Here is a 25,532-nt window from a genome sequence, read left to right on the forward strand (position 1 = left end):
GTGGACGGGAGTTGAGAACCAGTGACATACAATATTACTGTGGAATGATGATTGCCAGGCAGAAGAAAATATAATTTTCTATTTGGGTGGGATTCTATCTGGGTCTTCCAAAATGCCCCAGGTAGTCAGCATTCCCTGAGACCCATTCTGGTGTTCCAGTGGAGGCATCTCAGATGATGAAAGATACTGTGCCACTAACTTTATTTTCCAGTCTGCATGTTAATTATTTGACTGGGACCCCCCCCCCCACACACACACACACACACACACACTATACTTAGTCATTAGTGGACTAACTGAAGTCATGAGCATAGGTGCTCGATCATACCCAGAAAAGCTAACTTTCATTTCTATACTTTGTGTGACATAATGCATATTGAGCACCAGTCTTGCTACTATGCCTGTACATAAACATCTCATCTCCTCAGCTTGCTCACTGTATGTGTTGGAGTGGATACAAAACATTACACCAATGTCTGCTAAATTCTAGCAACCAGGCACACAACGGTTAGAGATTACATTGATCGAATCCATATAATTCAATGTAACTACTGGATAAGAACATAAAACCACGAGGAGAAAATCGCAAACATTTGTCTCTGAAATCGGGAAACAATATTTCAGACCATTTATTTCCCTCACACAAAGTCCAGTGAATTCCCTGTGGCATAGCAGACTTGTGCTGGAACATAAAGACAGATGATAAATAGTGCAGAGGTCAGCATTGCCTCAGGCATAAAGCAAACACAGATTTATACAATCAGAATAACACATCTTTATGTATACCCATCCCCTACACCAGTGGTTCCCAAACTTTTTTGTATCACGGCGCCCTGGGATATCAGGATTTTTTTCACCTCGCCACATGGCCAAGAGTTTCTTATTTAGAAATATTAAATTAAGTAAACTAAGTTTATATGTCACAATTAAGGTCACTTACTGGTTTTATCTATTAAAATTACCATAAATAATTTGAATTGGTTCTTAACCACAAACCCAAGGCACCCCTGCAAATGTCCTGAGGCACCCCAGGGTGCCATGGCACACAGTTTGGGAACCACTGCTCTACACACATCAGAGGCAGCCATTTTGCATTCTAAACCAAAGTTCATGATAATGTAAGTCACAAACATGTGGTCCTCAGTAGGTCATATATTATATGTTTAAAGCAAACTACAATATTGAATTTCCTTTTTGTAAGTATACATTTATTTATAGGGACAATTTTATGTAACTAGCAGGAGTAAAATACATGGAACTGATTACAGAACGAGGAATAACGTCAAGTGATTGAGGGGTCTATTTATCATCACTAATGGGCACATGTGGAAACTTTAGTTTCTGCATGGTTTATGTAACAGGCCTATTCATTACTAGGGGCCCAATAAGACAATCTAGTTTTCAGTAAACAGAGTCCTTAAGAAGCAAGCAGTAAAAGACAGTAAGGATGGCAGTACGGATGGTGTGATGGTTAGGATTGCTGCCTCACAGCACTGAGGTTATGGGTTGGACCCATAACCTCAGTGCTGTGCTCAGGTTTCCACCATGGCTCAGTGCTCAGGGTTCCACCATGGCCCTAACTGTGTGGAGTTTGTATATTCTCCCCATACTTGCGTGGGTTTCCTCTGGGTACTCCGGTTTCCTCCCATAATCCAAAAATATACTGGTAGGCTAATTGGCTTCCAACAAAATGAATCCTAGAATGTCTGTGTGTGTATATGTGGTAAGGAATATAGATTGTAAGCTCCACTGGGGCAGGGACTAATGTGAATGTTCAAATAATCTCTGTAAAGATGTGCAGAATATGTGTGCGCTATGTAAGAAACTGTTAATAAATAAATAAATAAGAGACAGTGTGATGATCAGAAAGCAAACTGTCCAGTATTTCTTGTGTAAGATGTCTTCAGCCATGAATCACTTATCCTACGTGGCCACATTGCCAATTTATCTAGCCGGTTGACGGTCAGGCTGGATTATGTGATCATCCTTAACCCATCTACGAGTATATTGGTGTTTATGGCCAACCCAAGGCCCTTATGGAATAATTAGCCAAATCTAATAGGGTGTGAGAATCAGAAAGTGAGATATTTTGGGAGAGATTTCCCTTTTTTTTAAAGCAGCAATAATTGACACTGAAAAATCAAGGTGATTTTGCCAGGTAACTGATTGTGGCTTTAAAAGATTGGAAAAATCTCCCCAAATCACTATGATTCTCACACCCTATTACATTTGGCCCGAAATGTACAAATTAAGACAACAAACTTAAAATTAATATAAAAGACATGGAGCTTGATATTAGCACTAACCAAAATAGTGGTTTTAAATGAGCAAATCCCATGCCTTTAGCCCATAAATACAGCAAAATGTCATTACTTCTATGCTCTGCGTTAACTGCAGATAGGTGATTGTATTATATTAGACACAATGGTATACACCAGAGGTACTCAAATGCAGTCCTTAAGGCACCGCAACGGTCCAGGTTTTACGTATATACATGCTTGGCGAGGGGTGACTTAACTTGTACCTCATTTAATTTGATTGAACCATCTGTGGTGAGCCATGGATATACTTAAAACCTTTTCTGGGTTTTGGGGTTTCCTTAAGGGCTGCCATTTGGAACCACTGGTATAGAGTATTGTGTGCCTTCCATTCTTTTTTTTGGAGAACTTCAATCAAAACAGCTTGATCAGTAGTTTTCACATTTGATTTATACTGGCAATGCAAATCACAAAGGAGTCATTTAGTGTGATGGATTTTTAGGACATTTTGAGAAATCAATAGTGTGGTGGGGGAAACAGATCTAGCACAATCAGATAAAGGTGGCCATATTGATAAATAATGCATCATTTCGGTGGAATGGACACGACTGAAGCTGGTATGCCTAATTTTTTCATTTTCTGATGATGCAATGACTGCCATACGTTGTGCCTTCACAGAAAAATGTGTCCATCGAAATGTAATTCATTCATTTTTAAAGGTTCTATGGGACAAAGGCAACAACAAATAGATGCAAGAAGCAAAAGTATACTGATAGAACTTAGTAAAAGAGTAGTTAAACATTATTTAAAATGTCTAACGTCTTATATATATATATATATTTATTCTATCTATCTGTATATACTGTATATATATATATATATATGTTTATATATATATATTTATATATATATATATATAGGGATTCTGCTTTTTTTTGCAACATTGGTTTTGTTGTCATATGCGAATTGATCTATTTAAACACAAACATGATTTCTGGAAAGTCATAATGTTACATTATTGAAGCCATATTTCAAGCCATTGCGTCAAGGAATATTAATCAATACAACCTGACATTGTAACTCAAACCATAATCTAAACACCCTCAGGTGCTGTAATAAAAATGGTCAAAGACATTCTTTTAATCATATAATTAAATTCACCCGGGGTGTCAAGTTTCACCCACTGTACCAGAAATGAGTTCTTCTTGAAGACCCTTAGTTAAGGTTCTATCCTGCAAGGATACTAAAACCACAAACTTTAATCCCTTTCATATTTTTTGCATTGTGTTTCCGCTTAGCCTTGGACGGAGTCCTCCGCTTGGCTCCGTTACGCTGCCGGGCAGATATACTACAAGTGAATTTGAGCATTCAGAAAATATTTTATACTTTTTGGCTGTGAAAAAGTTAGGGGATGGTTCCAGGTTATAAGCTGCCAGTAGATTCCAAAAATAGCTTGCTCTGAAAATAATGAGTTTTCCAATAAAAGAAATATATCTTAGGGTTCAAACTGCAGAAATTAATAACCAAGTATTATGTATCTTACCCTGGTTTCCTGTTTTCTAACAAAAAGTGGGTTAGCATTTGAGCTTTAAAAATGAGCAAACTCAAAGAGAAGTATGTGGATGATGCAATATATAAGGTGTCTTTTTGAAGGGGCGATCAGCACAAGTATCATTTTTAATTCTTAAGGGCCCCATACATCAGCAATTAATTGTGACAATTTTCAGATATGGAGATGATTGCTACAATTAATTTTAGATGTGTGGGCTCCCCCTTTTGGCAATCACAATCAAATATCGCCAATCGATTGCTTAATCAGGTTTTTAAACATGTTTAATAATCTGGTATTATCTGCAGATCTTTTTTATATGTGTGGGCATTCCCAATTCGTCTTCTTCATCTATTTACATTATGAACAGCAATCGATTGGGCAATTTCCAGATATGAAGATGCAATCTTTAGATGGAAACATCTGCCGATCACTGAAATAAATCTGTAATGTGTGGGCAAAGTCAGATAGATTGTAAAATCCATTTATCTGGCCAAAAAATCCCTGTATCTGGAAATCCATTAATTGTGATTGCTGATGTATGGGGCCCATTACAACTTCTGTAGTTCCAGAAACAGGAAGACAACTGTGAGATTATTTCAGAAATAAATATGATAAGCCACTGAACACTTATACAGAATGTAGAAGCTAATATAAATATTGAACTAAAAGGTTTGATGAGACAGATTCTGGCGCTGAAATAGGTTTAAAAAAGCAGCCTATTTGTGTGGGTTTTACCCCAAAAAGTTCTTCCCAATTTATACTTTTATACATTTATTATTGATACTCTCCATATATTTTATGCATTTATTCTTATATTTATAGCGTAATAAATTTTTTGTTTCCAGAACTTTTGATTATTATCTATATTTCTATTATAACATAAATCAAGATAATCTAAAAACTGTTTTAAGTATATAGTTAACTAAGGAACTGACTAAACAATGCAAAATTCTGGCAACGGAATATGCTGCGCTATATAAGAAACTGTAAATAAATAAATAAATAATAAATAATAAGATGCTATGAAAAAAAAATTGTTGTTTGAGTGCCACTCAGACTAGAGATGGGAAAATAAGAAATTTGTTATCATTTATTCTACACTCCATTTTCTTGCATGAGGCTTGAAAAGTGTTAGAATGGAGAGTGATAAACCACCAACCAATCATATCCTGTCATTTTAACTATGTCTGTGGCATGGCAGTTAAGAGCAGATTGGCTAGTAGTTTATCAATGTCCAATGTTCAAGCTAAGTACATCTGGCCCATTGAGGGGAGAGAGGCTGGGGGCATGGTCAGCAATTCAGGGTGCTGGCCCTTCCCCAATAGTGATGGAAATGGGAGGTGTGTCTTGTGAATGAGGCATTTTGTCAAGGCTACATCCCTTTTTCGTTGCCGTCCTAATCATGAATGTAGGTACGTATCTCTTTACTCTCAAGCTACAAGTGAGCTCTACACTCTGCAGAGAGCAACCACAACTGGATAACCACTGGTTGACTGATCATATACAAGACACTATTGCCACTGCTTTTTGGCATCTTGTATTTGCATCTTCTCAATTCAGACTTCCATAGCATCCTCAACTGCTGCTACCCATAATGGGGAAGAATATACATGTGTTACCAGTTACTCCAACACACAGTGTAACTCTGGACTAGGTTTTAAACTGCAAGACCACATAGGATTTTTATAAAAATCTGACTTTTGTGGTTACAAAGGTTCTATGAAAAAATGTAACTTGCTTCCAATAAAAGGTATCACAGGCTATAAATAATTCAGTTTTTCACTAAGACAATTAAAGCTAACAGGCAGAGTTAGACAGAAGCAAATGTGAAAGAAAAATATGAAAATGGGCCAAATAATAAAATAACATTTTATTCTACATTATTTGCCTTGTGTGACTTGGTAACTACCTTGCATATCTCTAATATGCAACAAATTCATCCTATAAACATATGTTACATATCGTATAAACATATACTACAATATTTTAGCACATACAATTTATTTTAAAGACATTTGGGGACATATATGAAAACTGGTACATAGATTATTGCATAAACATGTGTTCAAGTCCAGCAACCAATCAGACTGGTGTACTTCATACAAAGATGTGGTTGTTAAGGTAAACAGCTAATTTTTTGCAGAGTATAAGCTTGTGAGCAGTTCCCTCTTACCTCCATCTGTCTGTTATTACCTTGTCTGTCTGTTATTACCTATTGCTGCTTTATTCCCAATTGTAAAGTACAACGGAATATGATGGAGCTATGTGCTGCGGCAAGTGCCGGGATTAGGACACAGGTCTGTCCTAGGAGTGACCCCGCATTAGCAGTCTCCTCGTGCGACCTGGCTTATAGCTGACATCACATGGGAGCAGGCGCGTCATCGTGGGGTGGGGGAGGAGGCAGCACTTAGAGCCAACAGCACTGCCTCCTTCATAGTGTGAATGGGACCAGGGTTACCGGTTCACACTGCACTGCAACCCGGGTCAGAGCCGCTTAAACCCTGGTGGTGACCAGGGTTGAAATGCAGAGATGCTCAATCCGTGGGTGGCACTTTCAAACCACACCTCGACTTGGGTTGGTGACTTAACAGCCCGGCAATAACCCGGGTGGAGAGTGCTGTTGTTAATAAAAATTAAAAAAAGTTACTTATACAGTACAAAAGATTTAATAAATATCCTCCATTGTGGTACTACGTCATACAGTATATAAATGGATTTTTGTTTCAAATAATTTGTTACAAAGAATTATAGAAGCAAGCCCAATAATCCTTTTTCGGTACTTATGTAATATCTGGGCTCCCGTTTTTCTTATGAGACCGCGTCCCCTCGCGGGGCTCGCTGCGCTCGCCACGCTTCGGGCACAGTGGCTCGCTGCGCTCGCCACACTATATAAAATCAACTCCATGCGTAGTTGGATAGTAGGGGTATGAAAAAATGGGGTGCATTTAACATGGGAGCCCAGATAATACATAAGTACCCCTTTTTCTACATAATGCACTATGTCAGGCTATACTAGCTTGGTAATTACCCTTTCTCCTAGACTTTTTTATTTTTTTCAGACAACTACAGTATGTATGATTGATACAGGAATGCCTCTCTGAGCTTTGTTTTCCCTGACATCTTCCCTCTGCCTTGACAGTGTGTAGCAGATTTATTATGTGACAGCACTTTGGGCAGGATTCAATGCTCCCGATTCACCATTTGTTTTTTTCGGCGAATCGGGCTGTTTTCTCTCTCTGCGTTGCATCTTTTTCACTGAAAATGAGATTCACCCTATGTCCCCCACTTTCTGAGCTGTTGGGAGGTGGTTTGTACCACTCATTGCCATGGTCACCTGCAGTGTGTGACCAGCCATTGGTGCACTTGTTTTCAGGGTAACTGAGTTATATGGCGCTTGTAGCAGACCTAACACCTCAGAAGCATGGGCAATGTAATACACACCAGTGTCAAACGCAGGATTTCTAGAGGGGGGTTTCCAAATGCAGTCCACAATCTCCCACTCTGCACAACATTGGAGTATGAGCGGGAGTCTGGGGGAGCAGTGGAAGAACCAAGTAACAATCCCTGGACATTAATGTACCCATTGGTCTTTTTATACACTGGATACTGTTTGGAATACAGTATTAATTTCTAACACTATAGGCTGTAACAAACATTTAAATAATATAAATAAGTGGTCAGGAAAAGATTAAATATACCATAATAAATACACAAACATAATGGAACTAGTACTTCACTTTCTATTCTCACATTCTCCCACCTAATAGTAAGGCTTCTGTCTCTTCTTCCTGGCAGCTACTCTCTGGTCCCGTGCACAGATAGCGGACTCAGATCCACACACACTGCAAACTTGTTAGAAGCTGCTACCACTAGGCATATGCAGCAGCTCTTGTCTGTTCCTTAAACTCCATACTATTGCTCTTGTTGTCATAATTATAGCCACTCGCCAAGAGGAGGGGGATTCCGGGCAACCAGAACCCCCTGTATTTGCCTATGCACACAATATTACACGGCTATACCTCTTTTATTCACATTACCAATTTGCACAGTGAAAACACGTATCCCAATAATTGAGGCTAAAGTAGTTGCCTGGGAATACATTACCATTAAAATGCACAATGTACGTGCCGGTTTCAGAGTACAAAGTCATTTGACATCACATGAGAGTGGTGCTATGATAAGTTGCCACCACGTTTCTATTAAAAACAAAAAGAGACAGTCTCTGAATGCAGCGATGACACCCTATGTGTGTTCCAAGCTCAGCCTTCAGTGGTTGCATTTTCAGATGCAGATTTCTGACTGCCAGTGCCCAACTTATTATTTGTACAGCAGAAGGATCTCAGTGACCTGATCTGTAAGCTGATTTTGTAATTAATCAGCATAAGTAAGTAAGGGCTGAGACTAGAATATCCACAGGACAGTACAGCAAACATGGTCTGCATTAAATACCATGAACCAATGTACTGTAAAAGCCAGACTAAGACAAAATGCGTGACCCACAGCACTGTGACAATAACCATTAAAACGATGATCACTTTGGAAGCCCGCAGAACCTCAGTCTCAGAAGGATCATGTCCAATCCAAATATTACCATAAGTCGCTTTCTTTTTCTCGTGGAACAGAAGAAGTATGCGAAGACTGACTAGGACTGAAATGGTGAGTGGAAGCAAGTCACTGATGACCATAAACACCTGATGATAAAACAATTCAACCGCGCTATCAGGAAAAAGTATTTTGCATTCTTCATAAAGGAATATGTGATGACGGGGCAAGGAAACGTTGAGTGGATTGAGGCTTTCAGCATTATTCCCGAATACCAAATAAGGACAACAAACCGCAACTGCTGTAACCCACAAAGCAAACACAGCTATGAGGTGATGTGTGCGCCATTTGCCATTAGGAGATGTCCTCAGTGGATGGATAACACGATTCAGCTTAACACAATAGAACACGGCCAAGTACAGAGTAAACCAGATCTCCAGTTTGGTGGTCATCGATGTAGTGAATAATAGAATTTTGCACAGAAGAGCATTAGGGAGAAATCCAGCGCTGGAGACTATAGTGATAGTATTGACCACAATAGTCTTCACAACATGCACAAACGCAAGGCTGAAAATGAGAGCAAATGACGTTGGCAGGCGTCTTGTAATGCACCTCCATGTGCAGAAGATCAATAATGCATTTCCCAGTATGCTTACAAAGAGTAAGATGCAGCAGACAATTATTTCAATGATACTTGTCGAAAGCTTCATCTTTATCGCCAGTGGGATCTCCAAACGGATTGTGTCACTTTTTCAGTGCTAAATGGCACACAAAAGAACGTTTAGTTCTGGTCACCATGCTACATAAAAAGGAATTCACTGCTGAAATGTGAGAAAGAGGAAATAATCTTCCGAGCCATAAAACTCAAGCACTCACTATAGCACGAGACAGATAAATGTGCAGCTACATAAGGGTTATGTGGCATTATCATGGGACTGAGTGATGGAAGAGAAAAACACATGTATACCTGATAATTATGTTTCACAGAAGCCTGGTAACAGACGAGCAACATATAATCATTTCTATGGGGAATTCTCCTGCAATACATAATCTAATGCTGTTTCAGATGAAAAAGAAACAGATACACTGTCTCTAATTGAATCAATAATCTGAAAAGAGAATTGCTTTAACTGAATGATTCTCCGACTAGTCCTCAGGGAACAATATTTCAGACCACTGTAGATCAGACTGTAGTGTTCCACCATTACATTTTTGCTATTCATTTATGATAAAGTAACAAATGTCCATCATTGTACGGCTAGTAAGGGTGTAAGGGCCCTTTTGTCCAGAGTTTTAGCCAGGGAAAGGGGTTATAAGCATAGCCAGATTAAGAGGGGCAGGAGACACTACAACCTGGCCCCCCCTCTCTCAGCCCCCCCCCCCCCCGACCATAGCACAGTGACATTAGGTCTCCTAATTCCTATCCTACTGTGTAAGTAATACAGAGTATTCTGCTATTCTTTTATGTGACAAGATAGATGATACAGTATTTTTTTAAATTTTATTATTAAATAGTAAGACTCTCCATTAGGTGGTGCTACAAGCATTATTAAACTATTACTTTAAATCTAATATACTCTAGTGGTTTACATGTAATATACAAAATCCAGACCTCCCATCATGACCCATTCCATATCTACCTGGACTTTCCTCTTAATTTATGATTGCAATTTTTTTATTAATTAAATAGTTCAACACAGGTGACAACATTAATAATGTGTATTAAGAGTGAAGTCCAGATAAAGAGCATTTGTCCCGATGGGATGTACAGTATGCACAACCTAATATAGCCCCCTTCCCCCGGGTCCCCATGCCTTAAGTGCCCCGGGCCCCACCAACCCTTAACTGGCCCTGGTTATCAGTACTTCACCTGATTTACCAAGGGGTAACATGGGGAGAAAATACAGATTTCTCTTCTGTCCCTTCCCTTCTTCCACCATCCCTATTGAGCTCTATGCAAAATGGATAAGAGCATAGCTTTTTGCCTCTAGTTTATGCAAACTCTGATCTTCATTGATCCCCTCTGAGTCACATACATAGGTGGACTATATACACACTGTAGCTGGCACAACAGGCTGCCAGGGAAATGAACAAACCCCTGGGTGAGGAGCCCTTGTATGGTAAATTGCATTGTAACTTCAATGCGCATCCTGATGCCATCAGGAATCTCTTGCATTGGCATGTTCTAGCAGACAGAATCTACAGAGATACAGTAAGTGTGCATTCATTTGCTATGGGTCTGTTCTCCTTAGAGCACACATTATAGAATACATAAGTAAGCTATCACACAGATGGCTTTATACTGTTCAGTGGTATGCAGAGATCCAGTCCTTCACAGGCATTCAATTTCCCTTTCATCTTGTCAGTCATACTGGTGCCATAGGGAGCTATCAGGACTAACAGTGATGTGAAAAGGGCCAGAAGCAAGGGGCCCCATTGCTGTCTTCATCAGTTCCCTGTCACATTAAGAAATAGCATAGCTGATACACAAAAACCAGATTGGATTCGCCAGTAAGAAATGCTACAGTTTATGGAATTTCACAGTGATCTAGATATTTACATACATTGAGTTCAGCAGTTTTAACACTTTAGAAAAAAATTATATAAAAGCATTGGAACTCTGCAACATGATAGGAAACAGTGGGGCAGATGTATTACGCTTTAATGAGATAAACACAAGGGTGATAAAGAGTGATAAACATCCAGCCAATCAGCTCCCAACTGTCACATTAAAGGCATTGGGGCAGATGATTAAGCCTTAACAAGAGATAAGTGCAAGGGTGATAAAGAGAGATAAACATCCAGCCAATCACCTGCTAACTGCCATGTTACAGGCTGTGTTTGAAAAAAGTCAGTAAGGAGCTGATTGGCTGGACATTTATCTCTCCTTATCACTATTGCATTTATCTCTTGTTAAGGCTTAGTACATCTGCCCCAGAGTTAGAAAAATGGTGGTTAGGAGCTGATTGGCTGGCTCCGTCTCTGCAGTTCTTATACTGATGTCATCTACTGTATAGCCACAGTGTGATCAGCAGTCAGAGGGCTGTATTCAATGCAAAATCCTCAACGTTTAACCTCCGCACTGGCCGCTCACCCTATTCAACGCACCGGGGAAATCCTCAATGTCAGAGGACGGCAAGGATTCCCCCAAACAGCGAGGCTCGCGGCTATTGCAGGGAGCCCGCTGCATTTAGTCGCGAGCCTTGCTGTTTTAGGGGCCGCATATGCCGTTACATCCTCGCTCCATAAACCTAGCGGTGTAGGGGGTCAGTTGAATACTGACCCTGCGAGGTGTGACAGCGAGCAGGCAGCATTGCTCACTGTCACAGCTTGCAAAAAGCATTGAATACACTTGAGCAGTGGCGGATTCAGGGGGGGGGGGCACCCGGGCACGTGCCCCCACTGTCATTCATTTTGTAGATGAGGACCAGAGCTTTCCAACGAGCCCAGCCCCATGTCTCTAGCCCCCCGGGAACCAGAGACTTCGCCTGGCAAACCTGTAACATTTTTTCCTCATAGGATAATATGGGACCCGTCAATTCCGACCCCCACCCGGTTCCGACAGCTGCCAGTTCCCCCCCTGGCATCACAGGAGCTTGTGATTGATGTTATTCAATTCCAAATCGCTGGGCCTTCAATATGATACCGGATGGTCCATATCGGTCAATCGGTTCCAGAGATATAGCGTGTAAATCGATTTTTTTTTAAAATGTAATTTCATGGCTGTTCATGTTCTTTGAGGGCAGATTACTCTGGAACCAAACATTCCAGTTTTACTGGACCAAAATCATTCAAAGCCCACTCAAAAGTTCTTCAATATGATACTTGTCTCATGTAAATGGGTCAGTTAGTTCCGGTTAAATGAGATAACTGGTTAAAGGGGGGAGGGGTGGTTTTCTCTACCCCTCACACCAGAAAATGCAGGGACTAGGCTGGTGTAAAAGGGGCCAACCTGGAAATGCATTTTTTGGTGTGAAATGGGTATTATTTCAAACAGCTGGGACCTGCAGTGCTCGGAATACAGCCAGGCTCTGCCACTGTCAGTAGCTATCACTTCTGCCTGGCGGCGGCTGTCCCCCATTTACCATGAGCATGTTTTCCCCGTTGGCAATGAGCATGTAATCCCACATGGCAACGAGCATGGAACCTCTGGCAATGAGCATGGAACCCTTGGTAATGAGCATGTAGATAATTAGCACTTACTGTATGTAGCATAATTTTGAATAGGCATTATGGTGTTTGGCATAATACATAATGGACATCATGTTGTGTAACTTAACGTGTAATGGACATTATGGTGTAAATGTTTAATGCGAGCCTTTGGTGGACAATGTCCCTGTTTATGAAGCATATTGTGAATTTTGTCTTAATCTGTGTGGCATTATGTGAATTCTTGCTCAATCCGTGTGGCATTATGTGAATTTTGACACAATCCATGTGGCATTATGTGAATTTTGGCTCAATCCATTTGGCATTATGTGAATTTTGGCTCAATCCGTGTGTTATTATATAAATTTTGGCTCAATCCGTGTGGCATTATGTGAATTTTGACACAATCCGTGTGGCATTATGTGAATTTTGGCTCATTCCATTTGGCATCATGTGTAAGGGGCAAGTATAATGGGGTCTAGTATTTTGTTGCATAATGTGTAGAAGTTGTATATGGTGTTGTACACTACACTCAAGGACATGCCCCCTGTTGAGTGGCCACACTCTCTTTTCCAGAGCGCACCTTCGGCGCGCGCACAACTACATCCTTCACTTTTGTTGCCATGGTGGGCCTGCGTACTTTAAATGCCAGGGCCTATTTTTAATCCCATTCCCACCCTCTCTCTGCCGCTCTCTTAGCATGTACACTGGCACCACTAACACTGGCCCTCCCCCACCTAAACCCTCTTTTATCATGGTGCCCCCCCTGTCATTTTATCCTGGATCCGCCCCTGCACTCAAGAGAAGCAGCATGGCAGGATATACCTACAGGAGGGCATACAGAGAAGACACTAGTACTTTCTGTATCAGAGCCAAGAAAAACTACAACTGTATCTCTATCTAGGAGTAGATCTCAGGAGCAGCTGCTTATCCTATGGGCAGCATTACGTGGCTTGTTCATAAGTAAGTACCCAAGAATCTTTTTGTGTTACTCCCTAATGAAAAACTGCAAATATTGTTTACAGAGAATTTTCTGATCAACGTGTACAATATAAAATATACATCACAATATTAAATAGCACTACTAGCAAATACCATCTCAAATATAAGGCCAGATGTACCAAGCTTCAAAAAGTGGAAAAGTGGAGAGTGATAAACAGCCAGCCAATCATCCACTACATGTCATTTTTCAAACATGGGGTGGAATTCTCTAAACTAAAATGCGGTAAAAACCCAGTTATCTGAGTTTTTACCGCATTGTGGGATGCTCTAAAGATCCCCCTCCAGGGTACCGCGACGGGGGGCATCGCCAGCAAAAGCTGTCGATTCCCCATAGAAGCCTATGGGCTTCTACCACGACCCACCGCCGCCCCGCACGGACCCCCGCCAACCTCCCCTCACCCCCCCTCCTAACGCAAGAGCTGTCCTTTGCCATAATTATTGCATATGTTAGAGCATATGCGATAATTATGTCAGCGATGTGCGGCAAAGGGCGGGCGCGGATGTTAGAGCATCCCTCCCTTAGCTTGTAACATGGAAGTTAGGAGCTGATTGGCTGACTTTTTATCACTCCATTTTATCACTTTTGAAGCTTGATAAATCTGGCCCATAGACTGAAAATACAGTACAGTTAATAATGTATATAACACATAATTATCCATCTTTTTGCACAAGACTAGGAATATACATACCTGGTAAAATATTTTTTACTAAAGTACAATTCCAAAAACAACTAGCAAACTCATTCTACGGCAATCCGTAAGAAGTGATTCAATGGAACAAAGTGGCGGAATCTGCAGCGCGTGATTAATGTAGTGTCAAATCTTGCACTGAAAAGTTAGTTCATCATAAAAGGTAATAAAACTCAACTATTTTATACAAAACCTCTCACATGATGGAAGCGTGAGAATTCAGGCAGACAAGCTAGATTTTCTTGCAGACGTATATGCTTCTGGTTTTCACGTCAAGTGACATTTCCTGAAAATGATAATTATAATTGCTCACAAAAGTTTTGGGTCAGGGAAAGAACAAAAGGGGGAAAAAAACCCAGGCACTGTTATTTTATTCATTCCCTTTCCAGCTCATGACACATTTGATTTATGTTACTGAGAGAATAAGTTCCAAGCGGAGGATCACCTTATCCCTAGTAACATTTATTCAGAGCTTTCCCTTCTTATTAAAGTTCAACAGTTCAAAGAAGTCATTTTTAAGAGGTTACCTTCAGAAGATAGAGTAGTGTGCAAAGCTTTTTCATCCATATGCAAGGATAATGATTATACCATGATGGATTTTATTTGACAGCACAAAAAAAAACAACCTAAAAACAATGCGTAGAATAAAAACAGTACGTTTGCATTATGCATCTCCCTGCACAGAGCTAGGTCCTTATTCTGGTTCACTCGCAATAGCAAATTCCTTCTGAAATGGACAGGACCTTGTGCACTGCAGGGGGGGCAGAAGTAACTTGTGCAGAGAGAATTAGATTTGGGTGGGGTTTTACTTCAAAGTGAGATCTATATTGCAGTATAAGAATAAAGCAGCCAGTATTTGCCCTGCACAGAAACAAAATAACTCACCCAAATCTAATTCTCTCTGCACATGTTACATCTGCCCCTTGCAGTGCACATGGTTCTGTCCATTTGAGAAGGAATTTGCCTTTGCGAGTGAACCAGAAGAAGGGCCTTAGTGTAAAAGAGGACTCCTAGCCAGCAACTCTGTGGGTTGACTCAATATTCAGCCTATGAAATCACTTGGGGCAATCCCACAAAATGGTTACTATGCTGAGTGACTAGTTCAGGTTTACGGGATATACTGTCATCTGATGTTAACCACAAGAAAAAAATCTCAGGGAACACGAGCCCTTGTGCTAAAGTCATACAGTTTATATCAGTTTTTGTCATGCTTGTAAAAAGAGCAAATAAAATGGGTTTATTCCCACTGCATCCATAGAAAGGGAACTCGCGGCATTATTAACTGTGAACTGCTATGCACGTAAAAGGGGCAATATACTTTTGTGACACAGACATCAAATGAGCTGCAGTATTAATAAGTGCTGCAAGAAATTCTAGAAACTTCATCAAACAAAAGAAAGTCTTTGTTACAAATTAGCCTTTATTCTATTTTTCTATTATAAATGAACATTTTCAGTGAAATGTTTCTCATTTAATTGAAATTAAACTTTCTTCAAGCAAAATATCACTGTATAAATAACATTCCATGTAAGTGCCTTCTCTTAATCGCTAATAAACTGACACAATAATATTTTACTTACACAGTATACGCCTTTCACATCGCAAATGTGTCCGGGGTCCGTCCCCGGAGCAACCCGGCATTTGCGCTGTTTGCTGCCTACAGCGACATGGCTTATTGCCAGGTCGCTGAAATCAAACGGGGGGCAGGGCAGAGCAGCGGCGCATCAGAAGGGGTTGGGGGAGGTTGCAGCACTGAGGGGACGCTGCTGCCTCCTCCATAGAAGTGACGTAGGTCGCTCGACCCTTGTTACCCGTTCATACTGCCCAGCAACCCAGGTCCGACTTGGAAATAACACTGCTCTTATCCCAGTTGGATTTCCGGGTTGCTGATCACCCTGGCAAGAACCCGGGATGGACTTGGGTTATTTGTGCGGTGTGAAAGGGGTATTAGTGTGCTGGGTCCCCTCTTTGGGTTTAAGGTTTACATGTTTTGTCTATAATATATAATTGTTCCATTAACACACACTAGTTCCTGTATGCAATATGACCACCAGAGCTCTGCTGAATATTACAAGGATCCCCTCAGTGTTGTGAGGACAAATTAGCAGAGATTGTCCTGAAGGGTCCAGGTACATGCAAGTATCACAGCAAGAAACAAATCCTGAGATCACAAAAAAAGCACAGGCCTCAGAAAATAAAACATCTGTACTTCATTTAGTTGCAAACCCATTTATGTGTTGACCTATGGTATTATGTCTGCAGCAGAATAAACTACAGGAGTTCTGTCACTGCGATCCTTATCAACATTGGGGAAAAGCGTTTCTGTTACCAGTGAGCAATGGTTCAAAATCCATAGCATTTGTATTGAAATGATAATAACATGAAGTAGTTTCCCAGTCACTGCATTCCATGAAAATGGTTTGTCTTAACACTGGGCCTGATTCACATTGGCTTGGAAGCGGACAAATTCGTCCTTGTTCCAACGGGGGGGGGGTCTATGTGCGCTTTTGCGCATGTGCAGACCCCCTGTGCGTTTGCGCGCGTAGCAGAGGGAGGGGGACAGGCAGGGCAAAGCCCAGCGGAAAGCCTGTATACTTACCTTACCCCCTAACCCTTCTTTTGACAAACGACATATAATACCTATAAGTCAATTAATAATAAAGGAGATCATGAATATTGAAGGCATTCATGCCTCACATTCTGCAGAGCAGCCAGATTATACTACAGCCTTATCTGCTTTGTCAAGTAAGCAAAACACATGGGGGAAATTTACTAAGATGGGCGTTCTATTGCAGATGGGATGTTGGGAAACCAATCAGATACTATCAATTATCTTCTAGAAGGTGCTAAATTAATAAGAAGTAGGTTCTGATTGGGTAGCAACATCCCATGTGAAATAGAACTCCCATCTTAGTACATTTCCCCCATACACTGAGCGGTCATAACTACAAGGTGCTGAAAGTGTTGAGATATTCTGGTCCATGCCGACATTACAATGGCATGCTGTTGCTGCACATTTGTTGGCTGCACCTTCATGCAGTGAGGATCCCATTCTAACACATCCCATATAGTGCTCATTTGAATTGATATCTGGTGAATGAGGACACTAGTGAGTACACTGAGCTTACTGTAATGTTTGTACAAGAGTTGTTTGTGCTTGGTTATTTAGTGAACAGTACTCCTCTGTTGAAAGTGCCCAGTGCTCTGTAGAAGATAGGTAGATTGGCCATAAAGGGATACAAACATGGTTGCCTACCCACCCAGAATGGCTAGGAGGCTCCCAAAAAATTGAGTTCCCCTCCTGGTCCCCCACCACCCCCACCACCAGAGGGTGGGTTAGTCTCCTGCATCCCCCCCCCCCCCCCCCCCCCCCGCAGCCCGTACCCCAAAGCCGCTGAAACAAATTCTGTAATTTATTGCTCTTTGGGAAGGGGAGCAGGAGTTAAATGATGCGAATCGTGTCATTTTGTACCATTTTAGCCCTTCCCTTTTTACGCAGACCTATGACTTACAGAGTTTGTATAAAATGGGGGGATGGATTGGAGAAATCAGCCTTGCCCCCTGAAGCATTTGGTCTCCTCTCTGGGCTTCTCCGGGCTCAACTATTCAGTCACTGTCACCAGCTTCAGATGAGCAGTCATTGCCATAAAGTGATCCTGATATTAGTGGCAAAGCAAAAAGTGAAACGGCAGTGATATCTGGTAAGCAGAGGAGGTACTGCTTTGATTGGACAAGGAGAAATTAATTGATTTGTGAAGGAGCCAGCAGTTCGGAGAGTTGGACTACAGTTTGGCATAAGAAAAGTAGAATGCCATGGTTCTGTACCCTACTGATTAATACCCCCCCCCCCCCCCCCCTCACAGTCTAGTACTAATCCTCCTCTAGTGCCCAACCCTAATATCAACATTAGGATTTCACATGCTGACATTCTGAAGAGGGCAACATGTTGACTTATATACAGTATAGATACAGTATATGATAAAGAGCAGGATTTCTATATGGGCCAAAGGTGGACTGCCATCTGCTGCTAACTCTGCCCATATACTCTCTATACTGCCAACTCTCCTGTTCTGGCTCCTCACTCTTCTCTCCATACTGCCATATCGAATGTGACTGACACCCATCTGCCTCTATCTACTGCCCTAGACTCTCCTATTCATACAAGAAAAAACCTGTGCACAATCAGTTAAAAACTGTTAACTTAATTTCAAATGAGGGCACTGGGAACAATACAGTGTGGCATAATGTGTCATAATGTGAACTGGGGGCACAATCAATACCCATTTTTAATGCTAAACTCTTTCTTTAAAAAATACTGATAATATGCCTTAATGATTTTTTCTTAACTCAAGGTGAAGTGAGTTGAAAACGGTTGATAATCTCTGCCTTGCAACAGTGTGGTGTTAATATTATGACTGCTGGCACTAACTCATGCCTGTATCACACATTTAATATACACATTAAAAACAAACATACCAGCAAGTAATGCAGTACAGGGAATATGTCTGGGCTGCAGAGGGATTCATAAATTAATGATCATTATAAGACGGGAAGCTAGCAAAATATTAGACTTTATGTGAAACAGACACACTACCGGATGGAAATACCCAAAAAATACATTGTAAAAATGCAGCAGCTATTTAACCTGGCATTCTAGAAATATGGTACCTTTATGCGGAAAATAACTTACCAAAAGTATTTATAATAATAATGATAATATTGCAGTGCTTATTTGCCTGACCTCTGAGAATGAAGCTGAATTTACAGCGCAGATGTCTTTTTCCCCTCTAAAGTTCAAACAGATGTTAAGGATAAATACCAAGATAGTCTTATTCCTAAAATACTATATGAATTACTAAATACAGTCATAATTCTCCAGAGCTTACTTAAAAAGCAGCTGCACACCTTTCGCTTACTCTCTCCGATCTCTTCCAACACATATATAATAAAAAAGCAAATGTCCAGTGGAAAGTCACAGTGCGTGTGTCTGATTATGGGCCAGATGGACTAAGCTTGAAAAGTGATAAAATGGAGAGTGATAAACCAACAACCAATCAGCTCCTACCTGTCATTTTTCAAACACAGCCTGTGACATGGCAGGTTGGAGCTGATTGGCTGGTTGTATATCACTCTCCATTTTATTACTTTTCAAGCTTAGTACATCTGGCCCTATGAATGTTTTCTTTTTGCTGATGCAAACAGATGGATCCCAAGTTATTGCTGGGGCTCACTGATCTCCAATCTCACTATAGCCATTGGAAAAGATGTGTTTGTGTTACATATTTCGCATACATATATTATTAGTAGTAATACTTTGTCTACACCTAGGCTGTCATATTCTCTTTATCCTACCTGTATATGGCCATCATAAGTCATATTGTGGTACTGTAAATCAGACTGAGTACAGCTGTACAAATATATATATAAAAATGCTCAGCAGTATAATGAACGTTCTATGCCAAATCCTAAAGCAAGCAGTAATAACAGCAGTAGTGATGGCACAGCACATTTCTATTTTACCATTTCAAACTGTTGAAACGCACGCATGATTTTATTATCAGTCTCTGGAGTGAATAATAGAATATAATTTTCATGAATATGATATATGTATTCAATTTAGATAACACAAATATGTGCGTTTTTAGTGGAGCTAGAACGTCTCTATATTTAACAAGCCCATGCTACCTTTACTGGCTTCTCTCTACCCAAAGTATGGGGAATACTTCTTCAAGAAGGGTAGCACCCCTGGACCACCCCCTAGATTCATCTTTGGTTATAGATAGGCCTTTAAGGGTCTACTTAGGGGACTATGTTTATTTCGCTGTATTCAGAAAGTCATGCACTTTCCAACAACATATCACAATGCATGAAAACAACAGAAATAGCATGGACCCTTATGACAGAACCCTTACGGGCTCGTCCGATTGAACCCATTTCTGAACTTAGATCAACAAAATCTGCACTGGCTTCCATTCCCCTACAGAATCCTCTTCAAACACCTTACACTCACATACAGGGCCATCTCTAATGCCATTGCTCCATATATCTCTAACCTCATCTCCATTCATACACCCTCCCGCCCTCTACGGTCAGCTGACGACTGTCGTCTCTCCTCCACCCTGATCACTGCTTCCCATGCTAGAGTACAGGACTTTGCCCTTGCTGCACCCCTTCAGTGGAACGCAATCCCTCGCTCCATTAGACTCTCCCCGACCTTGCAAAGCTTCGAACGGGCACTGAAAACTCACCTATTCATCAAAGCATACCCTTCCACTGCATAAACCAGCTGGTTCTCCGACCCCTTGCCTGTTTACATCCTGCTATCTAACCACCACCCACTCGCTTGCACCTCTCGTAATCTGTCTGTCTTCCCTTCCTACTAGATTGTAAACTCCTCTGAGCAGGGCCATCTTCCCTCCTGTTGTCAAAGCCCTCTTCTCTTCACATTTCACTCACAGCTCTCCTATACTCCAACACTCAGTGACCATCTTCGTCTGCATACTCATCTCCATCATCGGCATCAAGCCTCTAGTTGTATGTTGATTGAGTCCTCACTACTTACATTTAAGCTGTAATGTGTATTGAGCTGTGGCGCTCTTTATTTGTACTCTATTTTTGTTATTTATTCAATGTTATGCCAAGCTTTGTCTCCCTGTATTGTTCCTTTGTACGGCGCTGCGAAACACTTGTGGCGCCTTATAAATAAAATTATAATAATAATAAATAATAATAATCCCTTAAGATGATAAGGTAGTGGGCAAAGTTTAAAGATGATTAGTTAAAGTTTTCGAGAGTTATCGTGGACACACACCCACACATATCTGTCAATACTTATGTAGATTACATAGCTTTAACCCACTTGCACAAACTAAAGTATGTGAACATTTAATCACACATACTACATGTATGTATGTATGTATGTATGTATTGTAGGTAGGTACATATGTCTACTAGGTCTGTGTACTCAAAAATATTTTAAAATAGGTTCTGGATGGCTTTTAACTAAATAAAATAACAAGAACCAATAGAACACATAGAAAATAAACACATGAAAGTATCAAGTTCTAAGGGAATAAATGCATGTTATGAACACTTAAGATGGCATGTTTACTTAAGATTAATAATGAATAATCTAGAATGTTATTAGGATAGCCATTACTTAGTATCTCAGTGGCAGTGAACTGACAGGGTCAATTGCAAGCACTGGTTAATAATATATATACATGCTGGAAATTATGACACATGGTAATTAATTAAAAATGTAAAAACAACTATTAAAAGGAAAGAGATCTTCAAAGACGACTTTTGGGGTAATGCAAACAAATGGGGGCCTCGGAGCACTACTACGTAATTGCATATGAAAGGCTTAGGCACACCATAAATAACTTTACAAGATAAAGTCATGAAGTTAAGAATATTTATTTTACCCAGTAATGTCTAACATACCAGACAAAAATAAATATATTTTTAAACATGTTAAAAAAACTATAATTTCGTTTATGGTGTGCCGGGGCATTTAATACGGCATTAAAATGTTCTCTACATATTTTTATTAAAAAGTATATTTTCCCTTATTTCAATCTCCTAATTAGTAATAAAACATATTTCCGAGGAATAGGCTACATGTGCAGGATAAGTAGTAATTCATTTAAGCAAACACTGTTTTAAAAGGTGTTACATATTCAAGCAAAAGGTTTAACTTGATAAGAAAAGAAAATATAGCTTAAAAATAAAGCATGCATCATTCATATGGTGTATTAGACATAAGGTATTTTGTGCCTGTTTGCAGTATTTGGACTTAAATGTATCTATTATCTTTTGAATCTATTTGAAAATGTATGAAGCTTCTTTGTAAGCAAATTATATACCGTATATACTCGAGTAGAAGTCGACCCGAATATAAGCCGAGGAACCTAATTTTACAACAAAAAAACTGGGAAAACTTATTGACTCAAGTGGGACCCTCACTCGAGTATAAGCCGAGGGGGGCTTTTTCAGCATAAAAAAATGTTCTGAAAAAGTAGGCTTATACTCGAGTATATATGGTATCTGGATACTTGGGGCCTTATAAGTGGACAAAAAGTATTATTGCTGGTGATTGGGTCTTTTTTTTTTTTTTATGTGCCCCAAGCATTAAAGGTTTATCAATGCTGTTCCACTGGGGTCATAGTAGTGGTAATAGTGGACCGATGGAACTTCTGGAGGACCCACATATGTAATATATTATCAAAAGTTACCATAACAACATAATAATGACAGTGCCCGTGGCTACGTGTGCCAGAATGGTGTAAAACATGAATTTTTCTGTCAACTGATACTAGTGACATGATAACCAGCATTGCTGTATGACTGTATCAAGTAGGCTCAACATGCCCTCTTTACAGTTTCAATCGCGATGGACTAACTGGGGGATGTCCAGCTCACTGCCGGTCTGCATATCAGAGTTGCAAAGAACCGTTGCGACATGCACTTGCTATGGTGCGTGCTGCGTACACAATTTTAGGGAAGGAGAAGGTAGAGGAGTGGTCCAGGATGTTGGAAGTGCAGCCTTGATGCCTGACCATAGGGGAGATGTATCATATATTCTAAAGAGAAAACATGGAGATGTTACAGTTGTGCTCATAAGTTTACATACCCTAGCACAATTTGTGATTTTATGGCCATTTGTCAGAGAATATGAATGATAACAACAACTGTATTTACTCCCCCCTTCCAAAAAACACTGGGTAACATGAAGAAATTCACATAGCTAACTGAGTCAGGAGGAGGCATGGGGGCATATACACTGGTGACTGGAGGAGAATTACATGGAGACATATACACCTTCTGGTGAATGGCCCAGTATTTTCTGCATTATTGTAGCTGATAAATGTAGGCTAAGAAGAGACTAAGCAATCTACTGTTATGGGGCCGACACACGGGGCGATGGGAGATTTGTGCAGTGTAAACTAGCATCTCCCAGATCGCTAAGCACAGATCGCTCAGCATGCAGTGCTGCACCAGTGTGCTGAGCTAACTGTCACCGCCAGTGTTCTCAATAGAGAGAATATGGGCTATGACTAGATATTTTAAGCATGCTTCAAATATCTAGCCTGGCAATAGCGACGCACTGGGTTGCGCATCGCTATCATGGGCCCTACATACACAAAGATTTTGGTACTTGTTTCCTAGAACGGCGCCCACGATTTTGATCTTAGGCATCGCAAGGAAAAAAATCGCGTTGGTCGCATCGCATGCAGCCAAAAAATCGCATGCGATGTGACCGAGGCGATTACCGCGATTTCACATAGGGAACAATGTTAAATGGCCCACAGACCCCAAATACCCAACCTGAAGTGTGAAATGGAACCCCCAATTGTTAACGCCACCCCATGATCAATGTCAACCCGAAGCGTGGCGAGCGCAGCGAGCCCGCGAGGGGCGGCGGTACGCGTCCTCCGACCTTTCCACGTCCACGTCGGCATGGAGTTGAGAATAGAAAGCGTGGCGAGCGCAGCGAGCCACCGAGCCCGAATCGTGGCGAGCGTAGCGAGCCCCGCGAGGGAACGCGGAACACGCTCCCAAAGCGTGGCGAGCGCAGCAAGCCCCGCGAGGGGACACGGATTACTTAGCATGTATTCCACGTCCCCTCGCGGGGCTCGCCACGCTTCGGGCTCGTATTCCGCGGCCCCTCGCCACGCTTCGGGCTCGGTGACTCGCCACACTTTCTGTTCTCAACTCCACGCCAACGTGGATAGTGGGGGTATGAAAAGGTCGGAGGACGCGTACGCTTCGGGCTCGTATTCCGCGGCCCCTCGCCACGCTTCGGGCTCGGTGACTCGCCACACTTTCTGTTCTCAACTCCACGCCAACGTGGATAGTGGGGGTATGAAAAGGTCGGAGGACGCGTACCGCTGCGCTCGCCACGCTTCAGGTTGACGTTGATCGTGGGGTGGCGTTAACAATTGGGGGAGCCATTTCACACTTCAGGGTGGCTATTTGGGGTCTGTGGGCCATTTACCATTGTTCCCTATGTAAAATCGGGTCAATTGGGCCATTTAACATTGTTCCCTATGTAAAATCGGTAATCGTGTCGGTCGCATCGCATGCGATTTTTTTGGCTGCATGCGATGCGACTGACGCGATTTACAATTTACCATGCATTTCTATGTAAAATCGCAGCCATCGCATCGGTCGCATCGCATGCCATTATAATAGCATGCGATGCCCACGATGGGCGCCATTCTAGGAAACAAGTACCAAGATTTTTGCTTAATTTCTAAGCAATCTAGTCAGATCGCTTCAAAAATCAGCAGGTATCGCTACGTGTGTTAGCCCCATCATTGTGATTATTATCATTTTCAGACAGATTTTAGCCCGAAGACGAATCCTATTACAGCTAGTTTTGTTTGACCGAAACATGTACTGCAATCGCCTGATAACACATAGGCCCATATTCAATGCGGTAGGCAAGGGGGATAGAACAATCATTCCTCGCTGTTTAACCCCCGCGCCGGCTGCTCACTGTATTCAACGTTCTGGGGAAATCCTAGCTGTCAGAGAACGGTGAGGATTCCCCCAAACAGCGTGGCTCGCGGCTAATGCAAGGCGCCCGCTGCATTTAGCCGCGAGTCTCACTGTTTAAGGATACCGGGGGATCAGGACACCAACATCAGGGGTAGTAGGATAGCGGTGAGTAAAGCTTTGAACAATAGTAAATTACTGCTACTAATAATTTATCCCCCTATGTGCTGCAATAATTGTACACACCGCTTGGTATTCCACGGTGAAGTGGTGTGTAATAAGAATCTACAGAATAAACATGACTCCTAAAGGCCTTCATTGAAGATTTGTAAATTGTTATGTATAACGCTCCTTATAGGTTTTTTCCCTGCTCCCTATGAATATTTCCTTATGTGAGATTATATAGATGTGTCCTTTCTTACTGTTGCTTCAGTCACACATAATTAAAATGCATATACGTAGCTAAACAGCATTGCTAGCCTTAGCATTTCCCTATGCCAGGTTCTGTTGTGCTTCACCTCTAACCTTGCACTTGTGTAAAACAAATTCCTCTGCAGTTACAGTCACAGCCCAGCGTCTCTAGTACACTGTGAGCAGTTCTTTGCTGATTCTGCACTTTATATTAGATGTAAAATATAACGTTAATGGCAAACTGAGTATCTTAGTCCTGATGGCGCCTTGCACCCTATGGTGCATGAACAGGGCTGCCAAGAGGGGGGGGGGGGGGGCGGGTACTAATTACCCGGGCCTGGGTTTGCTGGAGGGGCCTGGTGGGGGTCCAGGTCCGACACCCATCCGTCCCTACCGGGCAGCAGCAGCACATATCTACAGCATGTG

At 41.3% G+C, this 25,532-nt stretch overlaps 2 protein-coding genes across 5 annotated transcripts in view; both read right to left on the bottom strand.

Moving 5' to 3' along the window:
* Positions 1-25,532, bottom strand: part of SNCAIP (synuclein alpha interacting protein) — a 226,655-nt gene that overhangs the window by 141,174 nt on the left and 59,949 nt on the right. The gene's annotated exons all lie outside the window — the stretch shown is intronic.
* Positions 8,070-9,062, bottom strand: LOC146009747 (uncharacterized). The gene has a single exon (XM_083150212.1). The coding sequence runs from the start codon at positions 9,060-9,062 to the stop codon at positions 8,070-8,072; it is 993 nt and encodes a 330-aa protein (XP_083006338.1).

The sequence above is a fragment of the Crinia signifera genome, chromosome 1 (genome assembly GCF_055691185.1).
Source record: "Crinia signifera chromosome 1, ASM5569118v1, whole genome shotgun sequence".
Taxonomy (NCBI): domain Eukaryota; kingdom Metazoa; phylum Chordata; class Amphibia; order Anura; family Myobatrachidae; genus Crinia; species Crinia signifera.

Coding starts and splice junctions, on each gene's coding strand:
- LOC146009747 (XM_083150212.1), bottom strand. CDS start 9,062: ATGAAGCTTTCGACAAGTATCATTGAAATAATTGTCTGCTGCATCTTA.